Below are 18,822 nucleotides of genomic sequence, written 5' to 3'. Positions count from 1 at the left end.
CTGGGCTGAGATTAACAGAGGCCAGCTGCTGCTATAGTGTTATAGGCAGGGGGACCCACGTGAAACTTGCAGAAAGAGGCATCCCATTTCCCAGCTCTTACTAGGTTTTAAGATTTTCTGCAAAAAAGTAGGTCGCTGAAGGCGAGGCTGACACAAAGAGGAGTGCAGTTATTGCATCTGATGTAATTGATACAAGGTAGCATTATCGCAGATATAGGCTTTAATGGCTGGATTTCTAATCTTGGTGAAAATCTTCATGTTTAAGGCCACTATGAACATGTGTATATGTTAATATGGAATTTCCTTTGTTATTTCCAGAGGCCTCCAACCCCTGTCTCCCCAGCACTGAAATTTCTTCTAACCTTCCAAACCACTCTAGGGAGTGCTGTGGCTTATAATGACTCAGCACTTCACAGTTGCTTATTCAAAGTTACATTCATATGCCCACACCATTATGAAATTGGCTAGGAGTTAAAGTCCATGCTGGGTTCCAGCTCCTAGCTGGCCTTTTTGTTCTGAGAACATATATGGCTGACACCATTTTGAAATGGCCTAAGCAAAAAGTTTCCTGCTTGTTACCATATCCATTTCCTCTGATTTAAAAAAAATTAAATTCTGTACTTAGAACCTTTTATGATACTCTGCCTAACTGAATCTCATTTTTGTCCATGCTAATATGAAACCGGGCTTCTTTGGCTTTTTAAAATATAACTTCATCCCCATTGACCTAGTGAACCAGTGTGGCTGTAGTGGTTAAGACCAGCAGACGCTTAATCTGGAGAACTGGGTTTGATTTCCCACATGAAGCCAGCTGGGTGACTTTGGGCCAGCCACAGTTCTCTCAGAACTCTCAGCCCAACCTACCTCACAGGATGTCTGTTGTAAGGACAGGAAAGGAAGGTGATTATAAGCTGCTCTGAGACTCCTTCGGGTACTGAAGAGCAACCAACTCTTCTTCCTCTACTGTGGTAAAGCACTTCTACTAAATTTTCTATACATTTTAGACCCTTAGAGATGGATTGAGGGTTATATGGCAGGAGCTTAGCCAAGAAGAAACAACCCACTGAGAAGAATGCTGAATTGCCCTTTTTGCAGACTAGTTTTATCTTTTTTTAAGGTGAAAAAACCCCACGGTACCCACATAGTCACCCACCCAAACTCAAGCATTGAAAGGCTGGACTGGGTTAGCAGCATTTGTGGCACGTTACAGCAATATTCCACAGGAAGCCCCCACAATGCAATCCAGCAAAGGGCACTTTTAAGGAGAGTAAAGAAAACCAGCCACACAATTTCCAAGAGCACTGTTGAAGTTATACACAGAGTGCGTCAGGAACAGATTATTTTGTGCTGAAAAGGTGACTGATGTCGCAATTTGGCCTTCATGGAAAACTGGCACCCAATATAGAATAAGTGTACTTGAATATGTTACCAGTTAAAATTTCAATCATAAATAATATCAGAGCAGTTAGTGGAGGGATGACATGGTCACTGTTGTGAGGGCTGAACTTTGTCATTTCTTTTTTTAAGACCTAAGAGTTCTGTTCTGAGTTCTCCAGGTTTCGGAGGAATTTCAGGTATTGTCTATAAAAAAAACAAAACAAAACAGTTATATTGACATCTATTTCCACCAACTAAAGCATCTGAAGGGAAACTAGCCACTTCTGCCAGCTTTGCACCCCTTGGCATTCCCAGCAGTATTTTTGAAAAGTTTACCTTTAATCAATAGTGGCACACAAGGCGAGGCATGAATGCTCAAAATAAATGATAAAGATGCAGCTCTATGCACAATTACGTAAAAGAGAAACCATGCCAAAAGACACATTCTCTATGTCCTCTTAAAGCATGATGTGATTAAAAGCCAAAACAAGTTTCAGTACAAATATGACAATGACTTGGAGCCTGATTTTCTTTCCCTCTTGCAGCAGCCCCAACTGCCTTCCCCCATCCTGCCCGGGGGGGGGGGGGGGTGGGGATTTGGGGTTACCATGGTAGGGGGGAATAAAAACATTGCGCTATGAGAGCAGACATCCTTGCGCCAGCAGAAATGCTGTTCAGGATCCAAGTCTATGGTATCACTATAGTCCCATGTTTGGTGTAGTGGTTAAGTGCGCGGACTCTAATCTGGGAGAACCGGGTTTGATTCCCCACTCCTCCACTTGCACCTGGCTGGATGACCTTGGGCAAGCCGTAGCTCTGGCACAGCTGTTCTTGAAAAAGAGCAGTTTCTGTCAAGAGCTCTCTCAGCCCCACCTACCTCACAGGGTGTCTGTTGTGGGGAGGGGAAGGGAAAGGAGTTTGTAAGCTGCTCTGAGACACCTTTGGGTAGTGAAGGGCGGGATATAAATCCAATCTCTTCTCTTCTTCTTCTTATTTTGAACACACAAAGCTGTATCATACTAGTCCCCTAAACACAGCCTCTCCATGCGTTGACTGAATATGCAAGGAAGGAGAATTCAAAATAAAAGTAGAATAACAATTTTTAAAAACCAAATTAAAGGTCCCAGATGGCGTCCTTAAAAATTTCATCCCGATTCTGGATTGCCTGGCCAGTTTCTGGGCGGGGGAGAGGGAGCACAAGATCAGAATTAACAGAAGGGAGAGGAAGAGGGTGCCAGCCACAACAGAACACCATTGCTGTCCTCAAACAAAAGCCTGGTGGAACATCTCTGCCTCGCAGACCCTGCAGCATTTCATAAGATCCCACAGGGCCCTGGTGGTATTAGGCAGAGAGTTCCACCAGGTTGGGGCCAGGACTGAAAAAAAAGTACCTGGCCCTGGTCAAGGACAACCAGACATCTTTGGGGCCAGGGATCATCAGCAGATTGCTACTGGCAGAGCATAAAGCTCTCCTGGGGGCATACCAGAGGAGATGGTCCCTCAGACCACTCAAGGCCTTGAAGGTCAACACCAAAACCTTGAACTTGACTCGGTATTCCACTGAGGGAATAGCTGGGGACATTGCTTTTAACACTTCTGATCGTAGAGGAGGAGTGTATGTGCAGACACATCCTCCATGATTAGGTGCTGTGCCCACAAGCTGGCAATTACATAGACACAGGGTTAGCCCACCTCCACTCCTTCTCTATATACATTTAGTCATGATCCACGGGGTGGTGCATCCAGGATTACTGAGTCAGACCACTGGCCTACCAGATATTGTTTACTCTGACTGGCAGCTGCTCTCTCAGATTCTCAGATCTAAGTTTTTCATGTCACCTACTCCCTTTTTAAAAAGTCGCAATGACTAGCTTCTAAACCAAGTAAACATATATCTTAAAAAGAGAAAACATACTTACAAGATCAGGCCTGTAATATCTATGGACAACTTCTGCTCCAGCAAACATAGACAACAAACTTGCGCTAAGCATTTTCAGGTAGCGAGGCCAAGACACTCCTGCAGGCATGGCAAAGAGAAGCCTGCAACTGGAATTCAAGTAAAAAAGGAAGAAAAAAGAAAACAATTGAGAAATTATTTTCTGTCCATCTGACCACCTAGGTCCTAGGGGAAACAAAGCCCTAGGACAGTCTGGAGGAAAATGCAGTGGAAACCCAGCAGCTCCACAAATGTGCTCCAACACAAAGACATGGAATAGTGGGTAAACATAACATTCTGACAAGCACACATATTGTTTGCACAGCGCATTAGCTGTTGAAGATTTAGTCTGCATTTGTTGTCACGTTTTAAAGACAGGCTAGACGGTTTTCCTTAAAAGTCACTCCAAAACAGATGGTAAAGGAGCAGGACTAGGAATTGTAGAACCAAGGAAATTAAGATTTATGATCCTATTTGTTTGGAACTGGAAATGAATGAGACTACACACCGAGTGCCCTAACCTGCACGCCTCAGAACAGCCCAATAGAGTTCGAAAGCTAAGCAGCAGCGACCCAGTGCTTAGTATTTGGATGATAGTCCAGGACTGCTAGGCAGAGGCGGGCAATGGCAAACCACTTCTGATCGTCTCTTGCCTTGAAAACCCCGCAACGTGACGGCACTTCCCACCACCACTTTTCGACGTCCTACCTGCTCATAAGTTATTAATCACACCCGCTGTAGACAAGGGAAGGGCGTCCGCAGTCTGTAAGTGAAGACGCACTTTTGTGCCTAAACAAGAGCTCAAAAAACGGCAGGCTAGGCACCTCTTGCCTAACAGCCACTGCAACACGCAACCGTCGGGTACCGGACGTCCTTCTGCAACTCCAAAAGGGAAACTAACTTCTTTCTCCTAGAACCACAGAGAAATTCTTTGCATCCTCCTGCAAGAATAGTCGCCAATAACAACCTACGATGCCCACTTGCCTGCATCAGCTCCCAGCGATATATCCTCAAAGCCGGTTGTGGGCAACAGAAAGAGATCCACCCCAATGATTCCCAAAAGAGGTCCTCTAGGCAGCTAACGGCCAACCGTGCCCAGTCAAGGGACCCGGCAGTCACGTCGCGCCGGCAGTCACGTGGCAGCGGTATGACGTATTTTTCCGACGCCAGGCCTGCAGAAAGCCATTCTCCACACGGCGCTAAAGGTTCCCTAGCTGCCAAAGCATGTGTCAGCTTGTCTGTATATGTTGCAAACACGAGTGTTAACACACGGTGAGAATATGAGTCTTGACCAAGGCTGCGTATTCTGTGGATCCCACTGTACGGGAGGGAGGGAGGCGCCACTCTGCGTCTCGCCTGTTCACAGTTTCCCAAGCTTGACGAGCACTCGACTCTGATTGGGCGCCTTTGCCCACGTGCCCCTGGTGCGGCTGCCAGCCTGAGCGGGCCGCGGAGCGCTGTGAATGAGAGCGAGGCAGAAGGTATGGGGGAGGGGGGAAGAGAGGAGGCGAGGGGGGTGAGGGGGGAGGCGAGGGAGGGGAGCCGGGGCCTGGGGTGGGCGGGGCCACAGCGCGGAGTCCGTTAGGGCCTCCCGGACTTGGTGTGAGGAGAGAGAGAGAGACACACACACACACCGGCGTTCGGGAATGGAAGCCGACGGCCCCGGAAGGTATGTCTCTGGGTAGGGGGGAGGGAAGCAGGCCCTGGGAGGGGGCCGCTCAGGCGCCCTTCTGGCAGGGGGATCGGCGGCCGCCGCCTCACACAAAAGAGCTTCCAGGCGGCCCCAGCGCAGGGCCGAGGCCTGAGTCGGCTGGGTGGTTGGTGTTGAGAGGCCCGGGTGGCTGTGAGCGCCTCCGCACGACACGAGCCGGGGATGGGTTAGGGTCTGGATGCGAATCGTAGCAAGCGCTGTTAGGCAGTGGGCCCGCTTGTTCTACCGCTTCTCTTATGTGTGTCCGGTTGTAGATGCATGAAGAGCATAAGCAAGCAAAACGTCCATTTTGCTCCGTGAGCAATACAGTCCTACGAGCACTTTCCTGGGAGTAGGTTCCATTGAGTAGGATATCTTATGGGAATTTGCTTAGGATGGCACTGTTAAGAGTTATGGGAACATAATTACACCCGTCATTAAGTTGGCATGGTGATTGTTATATATACAGAATAGTGATGCACATAGGTTTATCAACGGGTCTTTTAGGGAAAGGTAGATGATAAATGCCTTAAATATAAAGGGCATTAAAATCTTGTTAGACTGAATATATCCTTACTTAGGCGTATATTCTGCTTGTTCCATATGCAGTTGTTTATTCCTTTATGCTTTATATGGCTATCGTTAACCTGACTTATGTTGTATTATACGTGTAAAATTAATAAAAATTTAATTGAAAAAAAATATATATATAAAGGGCATTTGTATCCCACCTTTTCTTCAAGGAACTTGGGGTTGTGTACACTCTTCTCCCCTGCTCCATTTTATCCTTGTAACCACCCTGTGAGGTAGGTTAGGCTCAGAGATGGAGTGTGTGTGTGTGGTTGGCTGAAGATTACCCAGGCTGTATCCACACAGTAATGATTTTGTTCCTTCTGTTACAAATGCAGAGGCATCAGCAGTGGCACAGAGCATCTTCACATTTTCCTTGCCCTGGTTCTCCCACAGCCATCATTCCCCCAACCATGTCACTGGAGGACTTCTTTTTAAAAAAAAAAATCAGTAACTGACATTGCAACATGTCAGTTTCTAATTTTAAGCTATAATTAGATATCAATAGCCTTAAAAAAATAAGTCTGAGAAAGCTCTTTGGAGAGCGGGTGGAATGGTGGCCATGGGCGACTGAGGCAAGGAAAATGGTGTTGATGTGAGCAAGATCTGCAAAAATGTATGCCTTCCTGCCCATGCAGCCGCAGCATGAAAAAACACACTTTGGAACCTTTCTCAAAATATCTGACCAAACCAGTTTCGGGAAAGATTGCAGCAAAGTGGGGTAAATACAGAAAGTGGCTAGTTAAGAGATGTTATTGTGTGGGTGCTCCAAAACCCTCTCTAGTTTAGACACAAAACTGGAGCAAAATCTTGATGTGGACGCAGCTCTAGTGAGTTGGGAATTTAAACATGGTTCTCTCAGATCCTCATCTGACCAGTATAACACAAAAAGGCTTTCAGACTGGTTTTAAGTGTTAGATTACATCTTGTTAATAAAATCTCAAAGCCTGAGTCTCACAATCTGTGAGATGGTTTCTGGACTGCTTCAGTTGGCAGGTATGGACCCATGTAATTAAACATGCCCTGCACTTTGGAAACTGACATATCAAAGCTAAAGATGAACTAGAATCCTCAATTATTCACTTGTTGATGAAATGGGAATTCTAACCTGTCTGTGAGACTAGAGTGGGGAAGGAAGAGGGTGGGCTAGGGGTTCTTCATTGTAACAGTGTCCCTGTTTAGACATTCTAAAATGTTTTCTTTGGAACGTACCTGTAGACACAATCATAATATCCATGCTTCTGTGCTGCAGTTTTATGAGTGCATGTTCACTCATCTTTTCCCTATTCCTTGCATGAAAGGTTCTATGAATTGGTGCTTTTATTTCCTCTACTCTGCTTCATCCATAAGGATTTGAAGTGCCTGAATCAGATTGGTGTGATTTTATGTACATAAGAATTAATTGACTTAATCAGCCTCTTACTCCAGAATAATTGGTACAGAATAACCAGTCCTCTGATTTAAAAAGTAGAATTCAGGAATGATGACCTATGACCGCTGTAGCCATGCACTTTAAAAAGAAAAATTAATCATTTTGTGTGATCTTTGATAGGCATCTTGTTTTTTTATGGAAGTATGAGTGTATGAATAAAGATAGGGGGCGTATGTACGTGTGTGTGAAGAACTATAAATTAGTGTTGCTGAATATGCCACACAGAAATTCAGCAAAATCAGTCTTGCAAATGCATGTGGCATACTATGGAAATAGTTTGTAAATTCAAGAGAACTTCAAGTAATAAAATTTTTTCACTTTTTAAAAAGATACTACACTCCTCTTCAGCCAGCATTTTATCCTTTTCCTTTCCATGAAATGATGACTGCATCTCCAAACATGGAGCTGATGGATGAAGAGCAAGCTCTACAGGAAGTTTTGGATCCAAACTGCGTTCAGGAACCTGTTCAAGGTATCTTAAAACTATCATTTTATCCACATTAATCTGAATTAATTGGATTATAAATACGGAAACAATGATTTATCTTGCTCATATCCTTGAAAGAGTTTATTTCTACGCAGGAATGTGTCCTTTAGAATTTCTGAAAACAACAGATTGGCTGCGTTCTTAAGCGTGGTGGTATAACTAATGTAAATATTGTCCCATTGCAAGTAATACTTGCTATGAAAGAGTCCATTTCTTTATTAGATAATATTTATGCAGTTCTTCTTATATTGTATGCAGTTTGATCAAGCAGCATTGTATAAGGAAATTATTTTCAAATGCTGTATGTTTTTTGCGGTATACAAGAATTACTGTTTGGATTTCCCCCCTAACTTACCCCATAATTGTGCCATCAGTGTGTATGATGCATTGATCTAAGATCATCTAGGTGGTCCTTCTTATTGAACTGCTTTTTTTTGCATGTTTTTCTGATTAAGTGTGTACAAATGGGGACCTGCAACAAAATGTTGTGGAGCATTTCAGCTTTCCCAAGGATGTCTGGACAGGCACGTCTGTTTCCACCTTTTCAGCAAGGGACACCTCTTTGGTCACTGAAATAACACTTATAGCAATGAACAACATTGACTGGATTGAATTAAATTGCAGATTAGTGGCTAGAGGGTGAATGTACTTTGCAGAAACAGTGGCTGGGAACAAATGCAAAAGCAAACTATGATTGGGGCTATATGAATGAGCCTAGAAGATGTTTTGGCTCCACAACGTCCCTGCCCACTTGCTTCTTCCCTTCTGTCTCCCTCACACGTTTATACTGCCATTTACACAAAGAACTCAGTGAAGCATACATTATATTCCATGCCCCATTTTATTATATAGGCAAAATTCAGTACTCTTGGGTTTGTGGTGAAGCACAGTTTGCTGGTTTATCTGGACTAGGGATGGTTTCCATTTTGGAATCCTAAATCACAGGGCAAATTGAAATCATAGTTCAAATTCAAACCAAACTATGGTTAGCTGTAAGTGTGGAAAGAACTCATGATAATGGATTATCTTGCTGTGTATGATGGAAAGAGGGAGTGTACAAGTCCAAGGATCCTTCAGGGTCATTCACATAGTGGGGAAAATATGGCTTGCCGTTATGACTGAACCAAACCAGTGCATGGAGCTGAAGTTGTATACATTGGATTTTTCAAGTTACTTTCTTTTATGTATTTTCTGTAGTATCACAACTGGGCTGACTGCTAGAAACTCATCTTCAAGCCTTTAAAAAAACTTAACTGGCATGAATTAGCAAGTGATCCATTTTGTGATGTGAGTCAGATGCAATAAAAAGCATTACCCTCACACAAGGTCAGTAACAGGATGGAAAAGCTTGAGGCCTCGAAAGCTGAGAATATTCTTTGGAAGGCAACGTTTAGCTGATAGCAGTCTGACATGTTTGAACATATTGTTGCATATCATTGCAAGCTAAAGTTTCACATTTTCAGTCTCACTCTTAAAAAGGCAGATTCAAATCCATCTAGATTGAGTCAGACCTGACAAAGGGAGTGTTGACTCTTGAGTGTTTATACTCTCAAAGTCTCTGAGGTGCTACTGGTCTCAAATCTAGCGTTCAGTTGCAGACCAACACGGCAACCCTCTCAGATGTTTAAAAAGGACATAATGAGCTTTGTGTCTTTTTCAGCTGCTACAAAAGGAAGGAAGAGAAAAAATAAATCTACTGAACCCAAAAAGCCTGCTGCTAAAGCTGCCAAATCAAAAGGCAAGCAAGAGAAAATCACAGACACTTTCAAAGTCAAAAGGAAAGTGGATCGTTTTAATGGGGTATCTGAAGCTGAATTGTTGACCAAAACACTGCCTGACATACTGACTTTCAATCTGGACATTGTAATTGTAAGTCACTTGTAAAAAGCTTTTGTTTCTCTCTCACCCCAGCCAGTTCAGTTAGCATATTGGTGATAAATTCTAGAGGGCAATCTGGGTTAAAGTACACAACAGTTGTTATTGCTTTTGATAAGACTTGTCAGGTTTATTATGGCACAAGCTTTGATGGACTAGAGCCACTTTGTCAGATGCATGAAGGGTCCCCCAACAGGGCAATTCATCTGCAGGGTGGGCTCTGAAGGAAGTGCACTTGGGGGCAGGAATGTGTGTAGGAGTGTTAAATAGTGAGCCATATGGAGGTGTTCGACTAACAGCTAAGAGTTGTTAGCTGAAGTTTGCTAAAACTGGGTGAAGTGGGTGTTCTACTGCTGCATATGCTGGTCAGGCAGGCATACATAGCAGCAGCAAGCCGGAGAGGGAGGAAAGTCCAGTGCTGCTTCTGCCCCCTTCCCAAGAGGGGGCAGGTAGTGATGACCATTACTGTGCTGCAGCAGGTGGAACTGAGCAGCTTCCTGATGCTGCTGCATGCTGTCATTGTCTATAGTCTAGGAAACTGCAAGTGTACCCGTTTCTGTGCAGACAGCTAGGAGAGACAAAATGGCATATTAAAAGCTTTTTCTCCAAGAAGATGAGGAAAGAAAATAGCATGATGCAGCAAGTTTCTTGTGAGCAGGGATCTTTTAGTGTTTGCTGATACCACTAAAGAGCTGTGAGTGTCTACTCTGGTGTGGGCCTCTCTTCTCTGGCATCTCTGCTGGAATCACTCACCAGGGAAGTGGTGCCACCAGAGCATCACTAAGAATGCCTACCTGCTAGTCTCATCTTCTACCATCCACCAGGAGCAATGTGTTTTTGCCTTCTGTCCTTGACTAGGAGTAACACTTCCAGCCCTCTGGACATCAATCCAAGGCTATTTCTCTCCAGTGGTTTCCCTTCAGGAACTCTTACTGAGGTGCACTAACCATGTGCTAATTCTGAGACTAATTTTAGCCATTCTTCAAAAAGTTGCAACTGAGCGGAATAGAAATTATTAATTACAACAACTGCATAGTAGTCTGATCCATGGTTTTAGTACTGCTGTAGTGCTTTGTGTAAGTAAGCCTGTCAGTCTCATTAGTTTCACACTGATTTCAGTGGACTTCACATCTAAGTAAGACTTGCTTTAAAGAATATACTCAGAAGAATTGGCTTATGGGTGGACCTCCTATCTGCACATAAATTTATTGTTAAAAAAATCAGTGCTGTCTCCCAGGTTTTATTTCAAGTTTTAGACCTATATCCCACCTCTATACTAGCAACTTATAGTGAGTTCATGGATAGTTATATGCTATTGTGTAGATTTTTATTTATTTGGCATGTGATATTCTTCATCAGTTCAAAATCACAATTATTTCATTGATGTTTTGTTTTCTAGATTGGTATAAATCCAGGCTTAATGGCAGCCTACAAAGGGCATCATTATCCAGGACCTGGAAACCACTTTTGTAAGTCATCTGGTCTCATGGTCTGCTGGGTTTTTTTCCTTCCTGATTTGGAACTGCTAAATTTTTAGTTTTAATTCAGAATTCATTCTTTCTGATTATCGCTGGGAGGTTATGATATCTTTTGAGATACTTTAAATAGCCAGGCTTCTGCTTCAAGAAACTTTTAAAATGGAAGATGTGTAAAATGATGAGTTGCTGCCAGTTCAACGTTAGAAAAACTGAAGGATTGCAGGCAAGTTTGTAGCTCTTAGTAGAGTTTTGTGCAAAAGCCATGAAATGGAATGTTCAACAGTGACAGGATTTTGGGATGAAGTGTGCGCTGTGCTGCCACCTTGCATAGGTATCAGTCGCTCATTATGTGTCCAGTTGCTGGTTTGGACACATGATATGAGAGCAAGAACTGGTTTTAAAATGCTAATGATCTAGTCCAGTGAAGTTCAGCCTTTCCAAACCTGTGGCAGCAGGGGCCAAGGAGCTGCAAGCACATGAAAAGTCACGTGATATCAGAATCACAAGTCAGGAGGAGGGGACCCAGAATCAAGACCAGGACTGTAGGCAGCAGGTTAAGAGCTGGAAGCAGAAAACACAAGGCAAGAGTCAGAGCCTTGTGAGAATCCCCTCCGTGGCTGAATGACCTCTCCTTTATTTATTTATTTATTATTTGTATTTATACCCCGCCCTCCCCGGAGGCTCAGGGCGGCTAACAACATATAATTAATAAAACAGTAAAACAGTAGAAAAAATACAAAATATTAAAATTACATCATAGTGTATAACCTATCTAAAACAGATCTAGCTAAAACCAAGATGGCGGTCCTCTAAGCGTCCCAGTCTTGCCCATTATCCAGATGTCCTCCCGGGCGTTGATAGTATGCTGATACATTGGTGGTCTAGTGGTGGCGGCGGCTCCTATTCAAAAGTCTGGCAGAAGAGCTCCGTCTTACAGGCTCTGCGGAACTGTCCTAGGTCCCGCAGAGCCCTGATCTCCTCCGGGAGCTCATTCCACCAGATAGGAGCCGCCACCGAAAACGCCCTGTTCTTGGTCATAGTCAACTTGATGGACCGGGGGCCCGGTACCTCCAATAGGCTCCGGCTCCCCGACCGTAGTGCCCTTGGGGGAACATGTGGGGTAAGGCGGTCCCTTAGGTAGGCTGGTCCTTGCTGCCCTGCTGTTCTTGTGTGCAGGCAAAAAGAATGTATGGTGCCCTTGCTCCCCACACATGTGCACTAGGAGCAGGCCCTTCCAAAAAAGCAGCAGAAGACAAAATGGCTGCTCTGTAAGGGCTCACAAGCCAGCAGGTGGGGCTTCTTGATCCATGGATTGAAGACTACTGATCAGTGTTATTTTAAAAAAAATACTATGCCAGATACAAAGTGCCTGTAGCATTAATATCTATGCTTATTGAGCCCATAGAATCATAGAGTTGGAAGGGACCTCCAGGGTCATCTAGTGCAACCCCCTGCACAATGCAGGAAATTCACAAATACTTCCCCCCCCATGCCCCCAGTGACCTCTGTTCCAGTCCCAGAAGATAACAAAAAGCCTCCAGGATCCCTGGCCAAACGGGCCTGGAGAAAAATTGCTTCCTGACCCTTATGCTTATCATATCTTCAGAAATAAATACCTTGTTGAAAGTAAATCTTGATATCATAAGAAGCATGCATTTTATGCAGAGGTCATTTCGGGGGGGAACGCAGTTCCCCCGGGTGAGGTGCAGGGGGCGGGGCACATGACGAAGCCCCGCCCCCTGCTTCCGGCCGCCCCGCTTCCAGCCCTCATTCAGCCAGGAGGAGGCAGGAGAAGAGGGAGGGTACGTTGCTTCCTCCCCGCCTCTCCCCACCCCTGCCTGCCTGGGGCCAGGGAGGGCCTTGGCGGGGGTTCCTCGCACTCCCGCTGGCCTTGCAGGTCCACCGCTGGTCCCCTGATGTCAGGGGGTGTGGCATATGCTAAAGAGTTATGCTAATGAGTTCCCCTAGCTCTTTTTCTACGAAATGACCCCTGATTTTATGGCTTCACAGGGAAGTGTCTGTTTCTGTCTGGACTTAGTGACCAACAGTTGAACCATATGGATGATCATACCTTACCGCATAAATATGGTATTGGATTTACAAATATGGTGGAAAGGACAACACCAGGTAGCAAGGACCTTTCCAGGTAGAGTAAAAGTCAAAATATCATGCAGTAAACACTGGTAACTGTGGTCCAATTTTTATTTTTGGTTCTTTTTCCTTTTAGCAAAGAGTTTCGGGAAGGAGGACGAATTCTGGTGCAGAAATTACAGAAGTATCAACCTAAAATAGCAGTTTTTAATGGAAAATGTGAGGTTTTTACTTAAGCAGCTTCTGTATTATGGTTCTGCTGGTCTTGTATTTTGTCTAACAGTGGGTTATCTTTGATTTCACTGTAGGTATTTATGATATTTTTAGTAAAGAGGTTTTTGGAATAAAGGTTAAAAAGCTGGAATTTGGACTACAGCCACATAAAGTCCCAGACACCGAAACAGTAAGTGCCTGCCTTGGTTGGAAATATAAAAATGGCACAAGATCATAATCAGTAGATATTTTAATCATTAATTATTTTGTCCAAGTGCAAAAAGTTTGAGAGATTAGTGAATTTAGATGTATAGATTATCTGGTTTGGGGAAGAATAAATAATTAAGATGTATATGCAGTTGCCCTGACCTGGATAGCCCAGGCAAGCCCGATTTCATCAGATGTTGGAAGCTGAGCAGGGCCAACCCTGGCAAGTATTTCGATGGGAGACCTCCAAAGAATATGAGGGTCGGAAGGCAGAGGCAGGCTATAAAGCCACTTCTATGAATGTCCTCCATGCCCCAGTAGAAGTCGCCAGAGGTCGCCATGACTTTCAGGCACGAATGCATGCTCAAAAAAATGCAAAAAGATGTATATGCAGTTCATTTAAATATATTGAGATAATGAGAACACCTTGCATATTTATTGAAAGCCATTGTCACTTGCCCGGTTTTTAAAATATCGCTGCCTTAGGTTGAAGAGAGACATTTGAAATACATGCAAGTCGTTGATAATGCTTTAATAACTGTTGTAGCAACTTGGTGATTTCCGATCTAATGCTGCTTGTTCCTTTGGGTGTTTTGCACAGCTTTGCTATGTTATGCCATCATCCAGTGCAAGATGTGCTCAGTTTCCTCGTGCACAAGATAAAGTTCATTATTATATAAAGCTGAAAGACCTAAGGGATCAGCTGAAAGGCATTATGTCAAACACAGAGGTCCAGGAAGTGCAGTACTCCTTTGACTTGCAGCTTGCACAAGGTATAACTTAGCAAGTTCAACTATATTCAGTTTGCTGAATGCATGTGTAAAATAAAGCAGGTGCCATGAACTTGTGAACTGTGTGGGTGTGTTGCATAGTTGAGGCATAATGGTCAGAAAATTGTACAGACCATGACCTGAATTACTGCACGTAAATTAACTTGGTTGGTTTGCATTGTCCAGAGGATGCTAAGAAAATGGCCGTCAAAGAAGAAAAATATGATCCAGGTTATGAAGCAGCTTATGGAGGAGCATACAGTGAGAAAACAGCCAGTGAGAGTGAACCATGCAACTTTCCTTCAAATGGAACAGGTAGAGTATGGATTTTTAAAAAGTTAATTCAGTTTCTTAAATTAAAAAATAGCTAGGTTTGAGTCCAGTAGCACATTAGAAATGAACAAGACTTTCTGGGCATAAGCTTTTGAGAGTCAAAGCTCCCTTTGTCAGATACCTTCGTCAGGTACTTGACACAAAGGGAGTTTGACTTTCAAAAGCTTATGCCCAGAAGGACTCAAATCTAGCTGTTCTATTGCAGACCTCTGAAGCGAGAAAGAAATAGAACATCAATACAAATAATTTCTATTAATGTAATAATTGTTCTGTTATTGTTGGGCCACTGCAACAATAGGTTTAGAACAGCGCGAAATTATAAAGCAATTTAGGTGCTGTAAAACTAGTCACTTTTCAAATTGGTCCTTTTTTTTGGCATCCACATACAAATCCACATACAAATTTTAAGCTTCTCAAAGATCCGAGAGAAAAATGTGCAAAACTATGTAACTCAGTCCAATTCAGCCTTTTCAGTAGTCTTAGTAGTTTGGATGCAGCCTAAAATGTCCACCGATGGAAGAATTTCTGTCTAAGTGCCAAGGCTTCCCCACTTCCCACTGCAGCTCAAAATGTCTCAAGAAATGCTGTTTCTGGAGATGGGAGACCCCCAGGATTAGCTGGGGTGGGGAATGGCTGCCATATTCTTACACATACCCTTCTGTTCATGAAGGTTTTAGGCAAGATCCAGGTCTTTGGTTCACCTCATTACAACTTGTGCTTTTAAATGAAATAATAATTGTAACTGTCAAGGCTGTAGCAGGGAACATTACAGTGTATGGACAGAGGGCATTGGAAGCTAGTGTGAGACAGGAAAATTCAGTTCAAGGATATGTTATTTAGTAACAAAGCTAAGTTTAATAAAATGTAAGCGTTTTAGCCTTTGTGCTCATTGGCAAGAAAACTGGGAACAGATTTTGCTACTTTGTAGTGCAGTTGGACAGAATACTGCTTTCATATTTTCCCCTCCCCCATCTTAACAAGAGACTAAAAGCTTACTCTTTAAAGATAAAGACTGAAGATTTCAGAAAGGAATTTAAGTCTCCACAGCATCTCCAATAGCAGATAGATGAATTTAAAATGATCCAAAATCGTGCCCTGGGCAGGCAGGTTTCTAATGGTAATGTCTTTTCTTTTGGACGCAATGCCCACTATATTAGTAACACATTTTGATTTGCTTTTATGCAGCATCCAGTGCAGAATTTAGCAGTGGATCTTCCTTTGGAGATGTCCCCAATGGACAGTGGATGACACAATCCTTTACAGACCAGATTCCTGAATTTAACAATCGTAGGCCACAAGAGGAACAAGAAAACAATGCTTAAAGTCTGCCTTTTCAGTCATACCTAAGCACTGCAGTTTTTTATGTACACAGTTGTCAAGAATGGTACCTCAGTTCCCCAGCTGAAGCATTTAATAGCATTTTACCTCTTAGTTTTCTTACAATAGTTCACACCAATTATGTTGTAGATTTAGACCAATGAGCTAGGTCATTTTAAGAAAATGTCCACAGTTTTTAAAAGAAAGAGACTTCCTTTTTTAAAGAGGCTTTTTGTATTTAAATAGATCCGTAGTTTTAACAGGTCTTCATGAATGAGAGGTCAATTTATTTCTTGTTTTAAATCTGTATTTTGTAATGTAGAGGTCTGTGAACATATATTTGTAACTTGTCCCCTGATGTGCTGGGATATTTCATATGTGTTTAGTACATCCAAGGAGGTGGAAAGTCCCTTATAAATCTAACATGATTACCGGACAAGACTGTAGCGAGCTCTTACACAGTCATAGCTGAATAGGCATGCCCTGAGTTCTCTATAAAAGTGAAAGATCCCTGCTTTACAGTAACTATAGCTTCGTTACTTTCTAAAAGCCCCAAACCTTAATTCAGTCCTGGTTCATGCATGCCTGCATATTATTATTATTATTATTATTAGCAGTAGCTGAATGTGTGAACTGACTCCACTGAAAAACTAGAGATGAGCCAGCTGTTCTCCAGGTTCACTCTTAGTTGAAAATAGTGTTTTGTTACCGCTTTTCACCCTGCTGCTTTTTTCCTGTTCTGTTCCTTCTCAGAGTGGTCCCAGACAAACGGGAATCGAGTGTCAAATGTGATATAGCAGTGCTGTGTAGCCAGTCAGATATGGCTACTTGCTGACATCAGCTAAGAGCATGAAGAAGATTTCATGTGCTTTCTGTTCAGATCACATGGATAAGTCATCTGCTAAGGATTGTTATATTTTTTTTAAATGAGTACTTGAAGTACTTTCACAATGATCCTCAAAGGTAGGGGAGGGTCGATTTTGACAAAGTGCCCCCCCCCCCCCCCCCATTCTTTTTTTCCTGGACATCTTTAGAAAGCTGTAAGGAAAGTATTGTCTGCAGTGGGGCTTTCATACATGCAAGCCATTTGATACTGCGGTCACTGAACAATAATCCTGTATGCATGAACTCTTAAACCTTTAGTGTCCATGAGATCGGGGAGAGTACCTGTGCTTCTGAATGCCTGCTTTCATCTCCACCTCCATCTCAGGCAGGGGACCCTACAGCAACCATATTCTGTTCCTTCCCTTCCTCTTGTTCTCTGAATGTTCAGCTTTAGTTCAGCTGTTAGAAGGGCGACCTACAGTGTGTCTTCTGGAATGGAAGGAGTCTGTGTTTCAGGGATTTTCCAGGTTGAATAGCGAGCCACCTTGAGAAGAAACAATCTTATTCTTTCTGCAGGTTTCCAACATGTGGCCACTGTTTCCTTTCTAGCATTCACTGAGCAAAATATTGATGATAGGACATTCAAGCCTTAGGCATCTACAAAGCAGAACATCAGGAACTGACATTACTTACCTACTAATGAAGCTTTCCTTAAATACTTTGGGCACAACCCTCTTGATCTGCAGGCCCAGAACCTGGGTGTAGACTCAAAGCTTCTCCTGTGGGTCTCCCCACCACCACCTTTTTCATCTGTATATAAGTGCAAGTATCTGCAACAGGACACTGGGAGAATGGAAGATTTATGCATCTCTCTCATATTCCCATCTAGTCCTCTTTTCTCTTTGACTTACTTGAAAAGCATGATGAGGGAAGGCTTGATAGGGACGGGGCCCCCCCACACATTCCTTCAAATATCCCTTTAAATTGTCTGGGCTTGGCAGGTGGAGAGAAAAAGGGCTCCATTAACTGTGTTAGAATCAGCTGCAGGCACTCTGTCCACATGGCATGTGAATCATGCCTACTGTCTTTCCTGAAATTTTAAATCTATTTGTTCAGCCTGTGCTGAATTAGTAATTTGCTTCTTTGTCCACTTTTTTCTTTCTTTGTCACAGCAGGGAAGAGATGACTTGAAGTAAAAGCAATAAGAGGATCAAATAGTAGTTTTGATAATCTTATAATTAAGTGCTTTGGATACTTGAATTATGCACAAGAAATTGTCTCTCCATCATGTGTACATAGCGATCTGAATTATTTAACTGCACCGTAAACTGCTGGATTTTTATGTACTTGTGTGTATTAGTATTAGCAATGAGGGCTTGAGTGGATCAATTTAAAGTAAATCCATAGTCTCGTAGCAGCTTAAACCTTTTCAAAATGTGTTCTGATCTGCTGTTTAAGAGCTAAGCATGTTTATGGCTCCCCCCCCACACACACACACAATCATGTGGCTTAAAATCCTAGAACACAGGTTGGATCCAAAGTACTATTAGCAGTAGACAGAGAATCATTGAGGAGTCTTGTCACAAGACTCTTGTGCCAACAGATACAAGCTGGAGTTGGACTCCCTGTCTTTAGCAGGGTGCCTTGTCGCAGCCAGTAGGGTGGCAAGAGGTTCAGGGGAAGCTGCCAGCTCATACTGGCAACTCTTGCCTACTTCCCCTTAGCTGGGCATCTGCTCACTACCCAGGCAGAATGGGGGAGCCCTTGTGCCTGTGCTTTCTGTGTCTTGTCTATGGCTGCTTGTTAACTTTCTGCTCCTGGTTGCTGAGGATGGAAAGTAGGGTCAGCTCAGCCTTGCTAGACCAGTGAGCTAGACAGACAGAGCTTCCATGGGATCTTGGTGGGAGGTGTCATCTCAGTTGAGTGCCATGGGGTTTGAGGTAGCTGCTGCTGCCTTTTGCTCTAATATGGGGCAAATTGGGCAGCTGGCTACATATTTTGCTAGTGGAAGAACTACACTGCCTTTGATGGTAACACCCATCCCCTAATGGAAATATGCTCTTTAAACCTAAGGGGGAAGGACATCTTTGGATCCAACCCATTGTTTTAAATTAAGATTGAGGTGTATATTCTGGTTCTGATCATGTTGGTTATTCTGTGTGAAAATTGTTCATTGTACAGTCAACAATCTACAAAAAATGTTCACTTATTTTATATGTAT

General features: G+C 43.2%; 2 protein-coding genes across 4 annotated transcripts; one reads left to right on the top strand and one right to left on the bottom strand.

Moving 5' to 3' along the window:
* Positions 1-1,039: 1,039 nt before the first annotated feature.
* LOC107119953 (chromosome unknown open reading frame, human C12orf73) lies at positions 1,040-4,534 on the bottom strand. Of its 2 annotated transcripts, none has more exons than XM_015422593.1 (3): positions 4,298-4,534; positions 3,297-3,423; positions 1,040-1,581 (listed from the first exon to the last, which is right to left on the bottom strand). In XM_015422593.1, the coding sequence occupies exons 2-3, from the start codon at positions 3,402-3,404 to the stop codon at positions 1,486-1,488; spliced, it is 204 nt and encodes a 67-aa protein (XP_015278079.1). In that variant the 5' UTR covers positions 3,405-3,423; positions 4,298-4,534; the 3' UTR covers positions 1,040-1,485. The 2 variants fall into 2 exon arrangements, with proteins under 2 accessions (XP_015278079.1, XP_015278071.1); XM_015422585.1 differs by lacking the exon at positions 4,298-4,534 and adding an exon at positions 4,022-4,086.
* Positions 4,535-4,757: 223 nt separating this feature from the next.
* TDG (thymine DNA glycosylase) lies at positions 4,758-15,936 on the top strand. 2 transcript variants are annotated; one of them, XM_015422632.1, is made up of 10 exons: positions 4,758-4,794; positions 7,335-7,477; positions 9,153-9,361; positions 10,767-10,836; positions 12,856-12,991; positions 13,073-13,155; positions 13,245-13,339; positions 13,958-14,129; positions 14,313-14,441; positions 15,645-15,936. In XM_015422632.1, the coding sequence occupies exons 2-10, from the start codon at positions 7,384-7,386 to the stop codon at positions 15,779-15,781; spliced, it is 1,125 nt and encodes a 374-aa protein (XP_015278118.1). In that variant the 5' UTR covers positions 4,758-4,794; positions 7,335-7,383; the 3' UTR covers positions 15,782-15,936. The 2 variants fall into 2 exon arrangements, with proteins under 2 accessions (XP_015278118.1, XP_015278111.1); XM_015422625.1 differs by lacking the exon at positions 4,758-4,794 and adding an exon at positions 4,951-4,982.
* The last annotated feature ends 2,886 nt before the right edge of the window (positions 15,937-18,822 follow it).

The sequence above is a fragment of the Gekko japonicus genome, unplaced genomic scaffold (genome assembly GCF_001447785.1).
Source record: "Gekko japonicus isolate JY-2015 unplaced genomic scaffold, Gekko_japonicus_V1.1 scaffold1164, whole genome shotgun sequence".
NCBI classification, from domain to species: domain Eukaryota; kingdom Metazoa; phylum Chordata; class Lepidosauria; order Squamata; family Gekkonidae; genus Gekko; species Gekko japonicus.
This window is presented reverse-complemented; position numbering and strand designations above follow the sequence as displayed.

What these genes read in the sequence shown, in the direction of transcription:
- LOC107119953 (XM_015422585.1), bottom strand. An exon ending in GATATTACAGGCCTGATCTT is followed by an intron (nt 1,582 to 3,296) that starts GTAAGTATGTTT and finishes TTTTTTTTATAG; the next exon opens with ACAATACCTGAAATTCCTCC.
- TDG (XM_015422625.1), top strand. Translation starts at nt 4,960, where the DNA reads ATGGAAGCCGACGGCCCCGGAAG. An exon ending in AGGACCTGGAAACCACTTTT is followed by an intron (nt 10,837 to 12,855) that starts GTAAGTCATCTG and finishes ATGGCTTCACAG; the next exon opens with GGAAGTGTCTGTTTCTGTCT. An exon ending in AGCAGTTTTTAATGGAAAAT is followed by an intron (nt 13,156 to 13,244) that starts GTGAGGTTTTTA and finishes ATTTCACTGTAG; the next exon opens with GTATTTATGATATTTTTAGT.